The sequence below is a fragment of the Sciurus carolinensis genome, chromosome 3 (genome assembly GCF_902686445.1).
Source record: "Sciurus carolinensis chromosome 3, mSciCar1.2, whole genome shotgun sequence".
NCBI lineage: Eukaryota > Metazoa > Chordata > Mammalia > Rodentia > Sciuridae > Sciurus > Sciurus carolinensis.
Window position 1 is genome coordinate 33,625,866 of NC_062215.1, and position 13,760 is coordinate 33,639,625.

General features: G+C 35.0%; 1 protein-coding gene across 7 annotated transcripts in view; it reads right to left on the minus strand.

Moving 5' to 3' along the window:
• Positions 1-13,760, minus strand: part of Trim37 (tripartite motif containing 37) — a 180,169-nt gene that overhangs the window by 136,198 nt on the left and 30,211 nt on the right. For all 7 annotated transcript variants that reach the window (XM_047542823.1, XM_047542821.1, XM_047542826.1 and 4 more), the window contains one exon: positions 5,126-5,250. In XM_047542823.1, the coding sequence (XP_047398779.1) occupies positions 5,126-5,250 (125 nt within the window). The remainder of the gene's footprint in view (positions 1-5,125; positions 5,251-13,760) is intronic.

The following is a 13,760-nucleotide window of genomic DNA, read 5'->3' on the forward strand; positions in this document are numbered from 1 at the left end:
CATACCCATGGAAGTCAGCTCTTAGGTCTCCCATTATATGCTTTTAGCAGAAAGAATGCCATTAGGGTCTAAGAAGCTTTAATGGAACCATAAATCTAATCAGAGACTAAGGAAGTCTTCCTCATGAAGTCCTCAAATTGTTCAAAAAATGACATGTTTTTGGCTATAATCTTATATATTTTCCAACCATAAAAGTATTGGTCAGTTTGCCTAATACATTCAGAACATCCTCACAGTATCTAAAAACCAATTAATCCCAAGCTGCCTGATGATCTGTATGGTGTTTCTCCAATCATGTCATCAACATCCAGTGTAATACATTTCCTTCGTTATTGTCTTAACACCCAGACTATCATTGTCACACACACTACCGCCGTACCACACCCACTATGGTAAGGATCAAACCCAGAGCCTCACACATGCCAGGCAAGTGCTCTACCACTGAGCCACATCCCCAGTCCTCATTAGCCATTAAGGGTTAAGAGTTCTTCAGAATGCAAACAGCAGATGACTCAGCCAACTGAAAATGGTCACAAAAAAGTTTACAGGATGAAGACTACAGTTACTAAAGCTCACTAACCAAAAGAATACATCATGGTCTGCCCTAGCTCTCACTTGCTAAGAAAAAATAATCACAGAGCAGAGAAAATAGACCTGTCAATCCAGTATACTGTGATACACTTCTACATATGTACATTAGGGAAATTTTTTCAGACACAACCAACACTATATCAAATTAGTGCAATAAGACAGCATAAAATAGGATGCATATACTTCCCCTATTAACAGTCCTCACATTTTATGACTATTCCAGTCAGCTCTCACTACATCCTAACTCAAAGCACAAGTGCTCTTCTACTGCATTTTCTGCTAACATGTAACACATGCTTGGAATATGGCTAACATTCAAATACTCATTGAATGAATATTTATAAATATTTGCTGTGAGATCATAAAGAAATATTTGCTCAAAAATTTATTTTGCACACTTCACCTATATACTCAGTTATATCTACAGCTAAACCATCTATTTCCACCTTTAACTATTTATTAACAACTCCAAATTGTGGTTATTCTGAGGTTATCTTTAATCATACTGTTACCATTGTCAGCCTGCCCATAATGCACTGCTGTATCTTCTCTATCCTCTCATGGTTTTATTTCTCCTCTCACAAGTACAGACTATTCTTTTTGAGTGAATTCATCTCATGATGGTGTCAATCTTCATCTTCACAGAATGTGGGAAAGTAAACTGAAATCCATTCTACCACAGTAATTTGCAAGCCAATGATCTGCACATCCTTAGATATATGACCTCCTAACTTTATAAATGAAGGAAGGGAAGGAGGGACAGCAAGTGTTCATTTTTTCCTTAAGAAAACAGATTGATAAGCTATATAAATAGTGGTTCTCCCTCCCAACTTGACCATTTCTCCCAGAAACTTAATACTCTCTATGAACTGACAGCAACATTCTCTCTTCTCAGTTCTCCTTGGGAACACCTAAACACCTAAACAGTCCTATTTCTTTCTTTCCTTTTTTTTTTTTTTTTTTTTTTGTGGTGTTAGAGATTAGAACCCAGGGCCCTGTGCATGTGAGGCAAGCACTCTACCAAATGAGCTATATCCCGAGCCCACCCTATTTCTTATTATGCTCCAACAATAAATGACCCTTCAAATTCTGGCTAAAATTTTTCCCTTGCTGTCCCCCCAAATATAACAACTTTTTTTTATATCCATATTTTCATGTATGTGTGCATACTCATTCTCATCTTTCCAATTAAATCCTACATATCTTTCAAGGCCTTTCCCAATTATTTTCCAGATTATAGTTTTCTTGACCACTCCAGTCTTTACCCTGACTTCTTTTCAGAACTGATATAAGATGTACATAAATGAGTACAAATATTTTAATAAACAACTATTTACTACTTAATGTGGACTATCTGCCTGAGATTTTTAGTTCCTCTTTAATGCTGACAATAGGGGTATACAGTCTCAAATAATACTTCACTGATTTAATGATCTTTTCATCTCTACAGAGGTTTCCACACCAAACATTAACAGAACTAAAGACAATTCAGTCTCAATCTCAAAGCTTAAAACATCACTGTTGTGCACTTCTAATCTTTGATTTGTAATGTTACATCAATGAATGCTAGTCCTTCTTATTTGGCCTTCTTTTCTTTGCTGATCAAGTCATCAATAGATGAACCTCTGTTTCCTATATATTGCAATAGTAAACTAAGTCTCCAATAAAAATTAAGAATTAAGTTAAAAGTCAAAATTTCCAAAAAGGTGGTGGGCATTACTAGAGAGAAAGCTACTTACTTATCACACCAGAAAGCACTATCACTTGCCTGATAAGCTACTGAAAGTGGTATTGAAAGTGGTAACAGGACAGAAATTTACCTGTATCAGTGGTTCCCCAACTACACTATGATATTAATATTATTTAGAGTGCTCAAGAAGCATTTTCAAAGGGCTGGAGGTGTAGTTCAGTGGTAGAGCACTTGCTTAGCATGCAGTGAGACCCTGGTTTGATCCCTAGCACCACAAAAAGAAAAAAAGAAAGGAAGGAAGGAAGGGAGGAAGGGAGGAAGGGAAGAAGGGAGGAAAGGGAAGAGGAAAAGCAGAATTTTCCCAAACAATCTAAATGTTAAAAGTTGTTTTCTTCCACCAGTCACAGGCAGGTTCAAAACAGTATCTTTGAAACTGAAATGTGACCACATAGCTGAAAAGAGGAAGCCCTAGGATATTGGTGAATATTCTTAAAATTGCCCAAACCTATTTAATGATAGCAAATATCCAATACTTTTAATAATCTTCAGTGCTTTGATGACATAATGAATATTTTATCAGTGTTTTGTTTGTTGGTTGGTGGTACTAGGAATTGAACCCAGGGTATGTTACCACTAAGCTACATCCCCAGGCCTTTTCATATTTCAAGACAGGATCTCACTAAATTGCTGAAGCGGGATTACAGGCAAATGCCACCATGCCTGGTTGTATCAGGTTTGTTAATCAGAAACAAAGACTTCCCTTGCCTATCAGTAAATCTGTCCTTCTGCTTATAGGACCATGGGTCCCTACCATTGATCCTCAGAATCCATCTAGGATGAGGAACAAGTATGCATGCCAGTAATTCCCAACCAGGGGTGATTTTGCCCTCAGAGAACATTTTACAATGTCTGGAAACATTTTTGTTACAACTACAAAGTGCTGGTAGTGGAGTGCTACTGACAAGAGGATGCTACATCCTACAACACACGGGAATACACCCTCCATAACACAAATAATTATCCAACTCAAAATATCAAAAATGCCAAAGTAGAAAAACCCTGGCTTACACCATATACTCTAGTGTAATATAAGTGTTGTGGCCATCAGAGGGCACTGCATTGAAGAGAAAAAGGAAAATGTAGCTCAAAAAATTTTTTTGACTTTTTTATAACAACAACTATTTTCTAAATGAACCATAACCCTTAACATGTAAGAAAAACATGATAAGCCATCTCTAAAGTATAAGATAAAATGTGTCAGACCAAAATATTAATGTGGAACAGTGTTTTCATCCCTCATTTTAGGAATAAGCTAAGATTTATAAAGAACAAACTAGGGCTGGAATCGTGGCTCAGTGGCAGAGCACTTGCCTAGCATGTGTGAGACACTGGGTTCGATTCTCAGTACCACATATAAATAAATAAGATAAAGTCCACTGACAACTAAAAATTTTTTTAAATAAATAAATAAAAAGAACAAACTTTAAGTGTCAATCTGTACCTAAAGTTAATGAACTGAACTGTCTCCCCAGATTCCTACATGGAAGCCCAAAACCCCCACGTGACTTGGAAACAGGACCTTAAGGAAGTAATTAAGGCTAAATGAGTTAAGAGTAGGGCCCTAATCCAAAAAGGCTGCTGTCCACATAAGGAGATTAAACACCAGAGACCTATCTCTCATTGCATGAACAGAGAAAAAGTCATGTGAAGACACAGTGAAGACAACTGCCTACGACTTCAAAAGTCCACCAGACACTAAATTTTCTGATACTTTTTCTTGACTCCAAAACTGAGGAAATAAATTGCTTTGTTTAAGCCACCCTGAAATTTTGTCAAGGCTTTATAGCCAACTAATAAATACACAGAAATTTCACTTCAAATGGCCTAGGGTATGGTCTAGTACTGACAATTTTCAACAGATCCCAAGTGTTAGGGTTGAAAAAACTAGTCTAAAATAATATTATATTTCTAAGTATGATAAAAGAATAAGCTTTCAGAAGAGTTTAAAGATGCAAACTAGAAAGATACACAGATTGAAACTGTTGCAATAGTTTCCTCCAACTATCTTTGAAAATTCAGGTCAAATTCTTTGGACATTTTATCCATTTCTCAATTCTGTTTAACAAGATACAAGTGAATTCAAAAGATAAATGAAAGAATAAATATACACTGACGGAGCTAATGAGATCGATTATTTTTTATATGGAAAAATGGAGCTTCAAGAAAAGTTTTTAGGGCTGGGGTTGTAGTTCAGTGGTAGAGTAGTTTCCTGGCATGTGTGACACCCTGGGTTCAATCCTCAGTACCACATATAAATAAGATAAAGGTCCACTGACAGCTAAAAAAAATTTTTTTAAAGAATTTTTTTTTTTTTTTCCAATGCTGGGGATTGAACCCAGGGCCTTGTGCTTGCACTCTACTAACTGAGCTATATCCCCAACCCCCAGAACAAGTTTTTAATTCACTATCTTTTTTTGTCTGCTGACTTTTTTTTTTTGGTATTAGGAACCAAACACAGAGGCACATTACCATTGAGCTATATCCCCAGTCCTTTATATATTTTTTAAAATTTTGACCAAGTTGTTTAGGGCCTCACTAAGTTGCTGAGGCTGGCTTCAAACTTGTGACCCTCCTGCCTCAGTCTCCCAAACTGCTGGGATTAGAGGTAGGTACCACCATGCCCAACCAACTGACTTTGAGATCAGATATACATGCATAACAGGGATCACATTATAAAAAGCACCTTATAAAGTTATGTAGACTCAAGAGAATTTATTCTTTGAAACAAGTGTATACCTTTGCACACAAACGTCAAATGAAAATGAATTCTAAAAACCATCATACCTGGTAAAGTCTGGAGGAACAGGAGTGGTAACAAAGGATGCCATGGGCTTTCGATGAACTTGCTGAAACATCATTAGGATCTCAGAGCTCTTAGATATTAACTCACTCTTACTACAAGACCGCAACTGTGTGAGGAAAAGAATGATCTCAACCAACAAAATTACTATTCAATCACACCTCAAAATTTTTTTTAATAAAGAAGGAAATTAGAAATTAATCTGGTTATATACCTCCCCCAAAAAAGAGAAAAATAAATATAAAACAATTCAAAGTGGGTTGGAGAATTCACAATCTTCAAGCATCTAAGTTTATTCTCATTCTAATGTAAAGCGGTGGACTCAAGATTTGAATCCATTTTTCTCTCCTCATTTTTTAGGGTAAGTCAAATATTGAGCAACTACAAATACATTTCCACAGTGGTACAGTGAAGCTATTATGTGTGTTAACAAACAAATCTTGTGAGTGGAAAGCCTATAAAAAGCACGCATGTCTTCAATGGCATTCTAAGTAATAGAAATGTTAAGATGTAACTCACAAACGTTAACCTATATCAATTCCAGAAACAGTACTATATTTCAAAGGCAAAAAGTGAGAAACCTAACTTTACTAAAAATAAAGATGGTAGTAAAAAGACCACTGATTTTTGTATTTAACAAAATTCTAATTCTGCCAGTAACTACTTACACGACTAAGTTTATTTATATAAAAGTTGAAATAATATCTACCACTACTTGTTTCAGTCAGGTCGTCACCAGGATCACAAAGTTGTATGTGAAAACCACTTTATAACCTATTATCGAATGAACCGTCTCTCCCCAAAGCCCCGAACTTATATGTTGCAGGCTCAACAGCCTCCAGAACTATGAGAAAATAAATTTGTTGTTCAAGCCTTCCAGGCAGGCATTATTTTACTATACAGTCCCAGCAAACCAATATGCTATCAGATGCCATACGAATGAAATTCATATATGGTTTGGGTCTCAGATGTCCTGCCAAAATCCTTGATTATCAGACTGTCAAAATATTAGGAGAAATCTTTAAGAGGTATTGTGTAGTGGAAGTAAATTAGCTCACTGGGGGTGTCCCCAAGAAGGGGGAAAATGGGACTCCAAGCTCCTTTCTCTTGCTCTTGCTTCCCAGTTTCCTCTACCATGCACTTCCACCATAATGCCTTGTTACAGGCCCAAACACAGAGCCACGTGACCTTGAACTAAAACTATAAACCGAAATAAATTTCCTTCTTTAACAACATAAAGCTAACACAACACACTATAATTGGATTTACATCTTTTGAATAACAGTTTCTTATAGCTCATAAAGAATAGTACCATATGATATATATGAATATTTATAGCCTTGGTTTTACCAAGAATAATGATACGTGATTAAACTACTGGATCAACCAACAACATACCAGTAAAAGACAAAAGGATGGAAAAACTAAGCAGATGCATATTTTCTCATTCACATTATTATGTGTCAGGCATTGCCCATGTCATTAATGTTTTCTGAATAACTTAAACAATCTAGTGTACTCTGAATATTAGCTGATATGATTTTAAGGTATGTTATTTTAAAATCACTGATATATGCATATGTACATATAAAGTTTTAATTTATATTTTTCACTAAATTTTTATTGAATGGTTACTACGTGTATCCTGCCTTGATGCCACTTACTCCTAAACAACTTGCTACTTCAACTAAAGTTTATCATCACATATGTATTTCTACTACTTTGTATATATACGTTCATAGAAAATGTTGTTTTCTAACTTTATATAAATATCATCATGTACCTTGCATTTTTCATTCAATATTGAGACTGAATTGTAGTAAGGTTTATCAACTTATTTCAAGAGCTCTAAAGAATACCTTTGTATGAATATAACAAAAATCCTTTATCCCCATTTATGTTGTTTCCTACCCTTTACTACTAACTCTGGAGTGAAGTTATTTGTACATAACTCCTTGTACAGAATTTGTCTGGGACAAGAATTACTGATTGAAGTCTATCAACAATTCAGCAAGTATTAACCTGTTCTCTAAAAGTAGTCCAACAGATTTATGCATCTCTCAATGGTGAATAAGTTCCCTTTGGGACATCCTTATCACCATTTGTTCTTTTTTTTTTTTTAATTTTTTTAGTTGTCAATGGGTCTTCATTTTATTTATTTATATGTGGTGCTGAGAGTCGAACCCAGTGCCTCACACATGCTAGGCAAGCGCTGTACCACTAAGCCACAACCCCAGCCCCCACCATTTGTTCTTTTACTTATAAATTTTTATAAATCTACTGGCTAAGATAGCATTTTGCTATAGTTTTACCAAATATTTCCTAGTTTATCAGTGAAATTCATTTGCTTGTCATCCAGCATCCACTATGGTATCCATATCCTTGCTCATTTAAAATAAATTATTTTTAGTTGTTGATGGACCTTTATTTGTTTATTTATATGCAGTGCTGAGAATTGAACCCAGTGCCTCGCACACGCTAGGGAAATGCTCTACTACTGAGCTACAACTCCAGTCCCTTGCTAAATTTTTGTAACACTATTTTAGCTGTATATTATGGTTTGTTGTTTTTTCGTTTTTTTTGGGTTTTTTTTTTTGCACTGCTGGGGTTTGAGCCCATCGTCTCACAGTTAAGTGCTCTATTGCTCAGCTACATCCATACCCCAGACATATATTTCTTTATAAATCTTGTATACCAATTCAGTTTCAGGAATGACAAATAACTTTTCCAAGCCTATGGCTTATCAACCAATTTTTTAAAAAACTTTAGTTGTTGATAAATCTTTATTTATTTTTATGTGGTGCTAAGAATCAAACCCAGTGCCTCACACATGATCTACCACTGAGCTACAATCCCAGTCCATTGACTTATTTTTTTTTTTAAAGATTTTTTTGTTCAAAGTAAGTCTTAATTTTAATATAGCCAGGTCTTTCTCCTTATATTTTGTGCCTATTATGACTTAAGTCCTTCCTTTCCCCATAACAGATATTCTCCTCTTAAAAAAGGGAAAAATCAAGACTTAAAGTCAAGAATCACATGATTATTTCAATAGATGCAGAAAAAGCATTCGATAAAATACAGCATCCCTTCATGCTCAAAACACTAGAAAAAATAGGGACAGTGGGAACATTCCTTAACATTGTAAAGGCCATCTATGCTAAGCCCATGGCTAATATCATTCCAAATGGTGAAAAACTGAAAGCATTCCCCCTTAAAACTGGAACAAGGCAGGGATGCCCTCTTTCACCACTTCTATTCAATATCGTCCTTGAAATTCTAGCCACAGCAATTAGACAGACCAAAGAAATTAAAGGGATACGAATAGGAAAAGAACTCAAACTATCCCTATTTGCTGATGATATGCTTATATACCTAAGAGGAACTAGGAAATTCCACCAGAAAACTTTTAGAACTCATAAGTGAATTCAGTAAAGTAGTGGGATATAAGATCAATGCACATAAATCTAATGCATTTTTATACATAAATGATGAATCTTCAAAAAGAGAAATTAGGAAAACTACCCCATTCACAATAGCATCGAAAAAAATAAAATACTTGGGAATCAATCTCACAAAAGAGGTGAAAGACCTCTACAATAAGAACTATGGAACACTAAAGAAAGAAATTAAAGAAAACCTTAGAAGATGGAAAGATCTCCCATGTTCTTGGATAGGAAGAATTAATATTGTCAAAAAGGCCATACTACCAAAAGTGCTACACAGATTCAATGCAATTCCAATTAAAATCCCAATGACGTACCTTACAGAAATAGAGTAAGCAATTATGAATTATTCTTCATCTGGAAGAATAAGAAACCCAGAATAGCTAAAGCAATCCTTAGCAGAAAGAGTGAAGCAGGGGGTATCACAATACCAGATCTTCAACTCTACTACAAAGCAACAGTAACAAAAACGGCATGGTATTGGTACCAAAATAGAAAGGTAGATCAATGGTACAGAATAGAAGACATGGACACAAACCCAAATAAATACAATTTTCTCATACTAGACAAAGATGCCAAAAATATGCAATGGAGAAAAGATAGCCTCTTCAACAAATGTGCTGGAAGAATTGGAAATTCATATGCAACAGAATGAAACTAAACCCATATCTCTCACCATGCATGAAGCTAAACTCAAAATGGATTAAGGACCTCGGAATCAGACCAGAGACCCTGCAGATTATAGAAAAAAAAGTAGGTCCAGATCTTCAACATGTCAGCTTAGGATCAGACTTCCTTAACAGGACTCCCATAGCACAAGAGATAAAAGCAAGAATTAATAACTGGGATAGCTTCAAACTAAAAAGTTTTCTCTCAGCAAAGGAAACTATCAGCAATGCGAAGAAAGAGCCTACAGAGTGGGAGAAAATCTTTGCCAATCATTCTTCAGATAGAGCACTAATCTCCAGAATCTATAAAGAACTCAAAAAACTCTACACCAAGAATGCAAATAATCCAATCGACAAATGGGCTAAGGAAATGAATAGACACTTCACAGAAGATCTACAAGCAATCAACAAACATTTTTCCATAAGTTCAACATCTCTAGTAATAAGAGAAATGCAAATCAAAACCACCCTAAGATTCCATCTCACCCCAATTAGAATGGCGATTATCAAGAATACAAGCAACAATCGGTGTTGGAGAGGATGTGGGGAAAAAGGTACACTCATACATTGCTGGTGGGGCTGCAAATTAGTGCAGCCACTCTGGAAAGCAGTGTGGAGATTCCTTAGAAAACTTGGAATGGAACCACCATTTGACCCAGCTATCCCACTCCTTGGCCTATACCCAAAGGACTTAAAATCAGCTACTACAGAGATACAGCCACATCAATGTTCATAGCTGCTCAATTCACAATAGCCAGATTGTGGAACCAACCTAGATGTCCTTCAATTGATGAATGGATAAAGAAACTGTGGTATATATGTACAATGGAATATTACTCAGCCATAAAGAATAATAAAATTATGGCATTTGCAGGCAAATGGATGAAATTGGAGAATATCATGCTAAGTGAGATAAGCCAATCTCAAAAAACCAAAGGACAAATGATATCGCTAATAAGTGGATGATGACACATAATGGGGGGTGGGAGGGGTTAGTGTTAGGGTTAGAGTTAGGGTTAGGGAGGGGGGCAAGAATGGAGGAAGGAAGGACTATATAGAGGGAAAAGAGGGGTGCGAGGGGTGGGGGGGAAGGGAAAAAAATAACAGAATGAATCAAACATTACCCTATGTAAATTTATGATTACACATGCAATTTACGCCATGTACAAACAGAAACAACATGTATCCCATTTGTTTACAATAAAAAATAAATTAAAAAAATTAAAAGTTAAGTGTGAAAAAAAAAAGGGAAAAATCAAATTTTACTCTTCAATCCATCTGACACTGATTCTTGTCAGAGTTAAGGTGAAGATCTAAGTTTATTTGCCCAATGTAGAACAGTCAATGTTTGTTGAAAATAACAATCTTCTGCATCTTTGTCATGTATCTACTCTTTTTTTTTTTTTTTTTTTGGTAGTAGGGTTTGAACCAAGGGGATACTTACTTTACCACTGAACTACATTCCCCCCAACTTTTTTTTAGTTGTAGATGGACACAATATCTTTATTTATGTGGTGCTGAGAATCAAACTCAGTGCCTCACACATGCTAGGCAAGTACTCTACCACTGAGCCACAAACCCAGCCCCCCTCCAGTCCTTTTTATTTTGAGATGGGGTCATACTAAGCTGAGGCTGTCCTAGAACTTGCAATCCTCCTATCTCAGCCTTCCAAATCACTGGGATCACAGGCATGTGCCATCGCACCCAGTTAGTAAAACAGAATATTAAGTACACTGTTAAATTATATGCCATTAAGAAAACCTGTAATTATGACACATACCCCGTGTTTCCCAAAAAAATAAATGTACATCTGAGAATAAGACTCAATGTTTCTTCATTCAGCTCTTTTTTACCTTATAATTGTCACTACAAAGATCTTAAAAATCTGTCAGATTTATGCACAGATTCTACAGTTTTTGTTGCTATTATGAATGAAATCTTTTTCAAACAAATTTTCTAGCTGGTTATTCCTGATGTAGGAACACTACTGATTTTTATGTGCAATGAAGCTAACAAAAAGGGTCTGAAAGTTAATATATTGTCTACATAGATAATCATACCCTTTGCATATGAAGAGTATTATCTCTTCCTTTCCACACACACACATTATATATACATATAATTTTATTTTATTTATTTATTTTAACCACTAAGACACATCCCCAGTTCTTTTTTATATTTGAGACAGGGTCTCAATTAAGTTGGTTAGGTCCCTGCCAAGTTGCTAAGGCTGGCTTTGAAACTGCAATCCTCCTGCATCAGCCTTTGGAGCCACTAGGATTACAGGTGTGTGCCAGCTCTTTTCTGAATTTATACTGCCCTTTTCTTAATTCAATAAATAGGTTTTCTGGTAAGAAGTACTGCCAGGAAGCAATTCTGGATTACTTTTAAAAAATGTTTACCAATATGACAAAGTCATAAAAATTGTACACATTAAGGTGATACATGTCATGTTTCAATGTGTATACATTGTGTTATATTTAAGTCAGTTTAAACATATCTACCACCTCAAACACTTCTTTATGTTGAAGACTTTGAAAATGTCTTAGCTTTTGGAATTGAATATCTAACTATAACTTAACACCAACTGATCCAACTTTCCCCAGCCCTTATCTACTCTTAACTTCCTAAATTTTATCATTTACTTTAAGTGTTTCCATGGACTTTTATTTTTCTTAGTCCTAGGGATTAAATCTAGGACCTCTTGCAAACACTCCTACCACTGAGCTTCATCTCCAGCATTCACCTACCCAGACTCAATAGTATTTTAAAAATTATTCATTTCAGTTTAGATATTCATGTAGCCTTGTTCTTTAATCTACTGGATTACTGTACTGTTTATATATTTTACTTTGAGTACTAATTCATTTTAACATCTTAAAAATCTCTCTGGTTGGGGAAGGAACTGCCACTCCCTTGGCCAGTTCTTTCAGAGAAATCCTTAGGTACGAAGTGGTAGGCAAGTGCTCTACCACTGAGCTACAATCCCAGTCCATTGACCTATTTTTTTTTAAAGACTTTTTTGTTCAAAGTAAGTCTTAATTTTAATATAGCCAAGTCTTCCTCCTTATATTTTGTGCCTATTATGACTTAAGTCCTTCCTTTCCCCATAACAGATATTCTCCTCTTAACAAAGGGAAAAATCAAATTTTACTCTTCAATCCGTCTGGCAAAATACCTACTTCAGGGTCATTACTTCAACTATCTGGTCCATAAACCCAAGGGGCAATATTTCACTGACTTAATCATCCCAGGACCAAATATTAGGCAATTAAGGACCATGGTTTTATAGTTTAAAACCATGCTTTGTTTCTAGGCCCTGTGACAAGTGCAAAAGAACTTTGCCAGAGCCTCTCCAGGAAAATACGTTCGTAATATGATCTTTGTCTTTCTTATGCCATATTTTTTGTTTTGTTTTATTGTTTTTGATGATGGGTATAGAACTCAGCGCCTTCTGCTTGCTAAGAAAATTCTCTACTACTGAGTTACATTGCCAGCCCTCTTATACTGTTCTTATACAAATTAATTATGCATTACATTTATCAAAGAATAATAGGCTAGCGTTTACAATTTTGTATCCTCTTTTCAGTAAGTGCTTAGGAAAGGGAACAGATACTTAGAAATCTGGGAAATATTTTCTATTAATCTGGATTTGATGTTTTTTGGAAGAAACTCATCACCAATGAATGTTTATTTGTTTCAAGTATATTAAGTCACTTTCAGTAATTACAATTTTAGAAAAGTATCCTTTTCTTGTGCATTCTACTTAAATGAAGTAGCTCATAATGTGCAAAGCACACAGAACAGAGCCTGGCACAGAGTGAACATAACTATTTAAAAGATATTTTTATTCTTCAATTTTCTTCTACCTTTGTAATTTTATCCCAGTTTTCCCTCCCACTATACAGTAAGATGATTTATTTTTCTTGATCAAATTTTTATTTATCTCATTTTTCCTCAAACATTCAATTATATTGTTCCTCTCAACTATTTTGTGGCATTTTGTGTAAATTTCATCTATCATCATGATTTCTTCCCATTTTATGCTTTTAAATTCTATTCCTCTTCTGGATTCTTTAGTTAGGAACAATTCATTTATTTATCATTTATTAAAATAACTCTTTCAGACAATTTCCTTCTACATATCTCTTAGTCATGGCTGGTATTTTAATAATTTGTACTTTCAACAGTAATTTAACTCATAACAATTATGAACTATATTTAAACATTTTAAAGAATATTTTAGATTTTTAAAGTATTCTTATATCAATTATATTGTAGTTTTACAAAATGTTCTTTATATTAACTTCTGAAAATTCCTCATATTTCTATGTACCTTAGTACATGATCAGCTGGTCAATCTGATGTGTGTTTGAAAAGTGTATATATTCTTGGGGATGGATGTGGCTCAGTGGTTAGAGTGCTTGTCTAGCATATATGAAGACTTGGGTTCAATTTCCAGCACCACCCAAAAAATATATGTACATATTATATTTTTTTCTCATTTT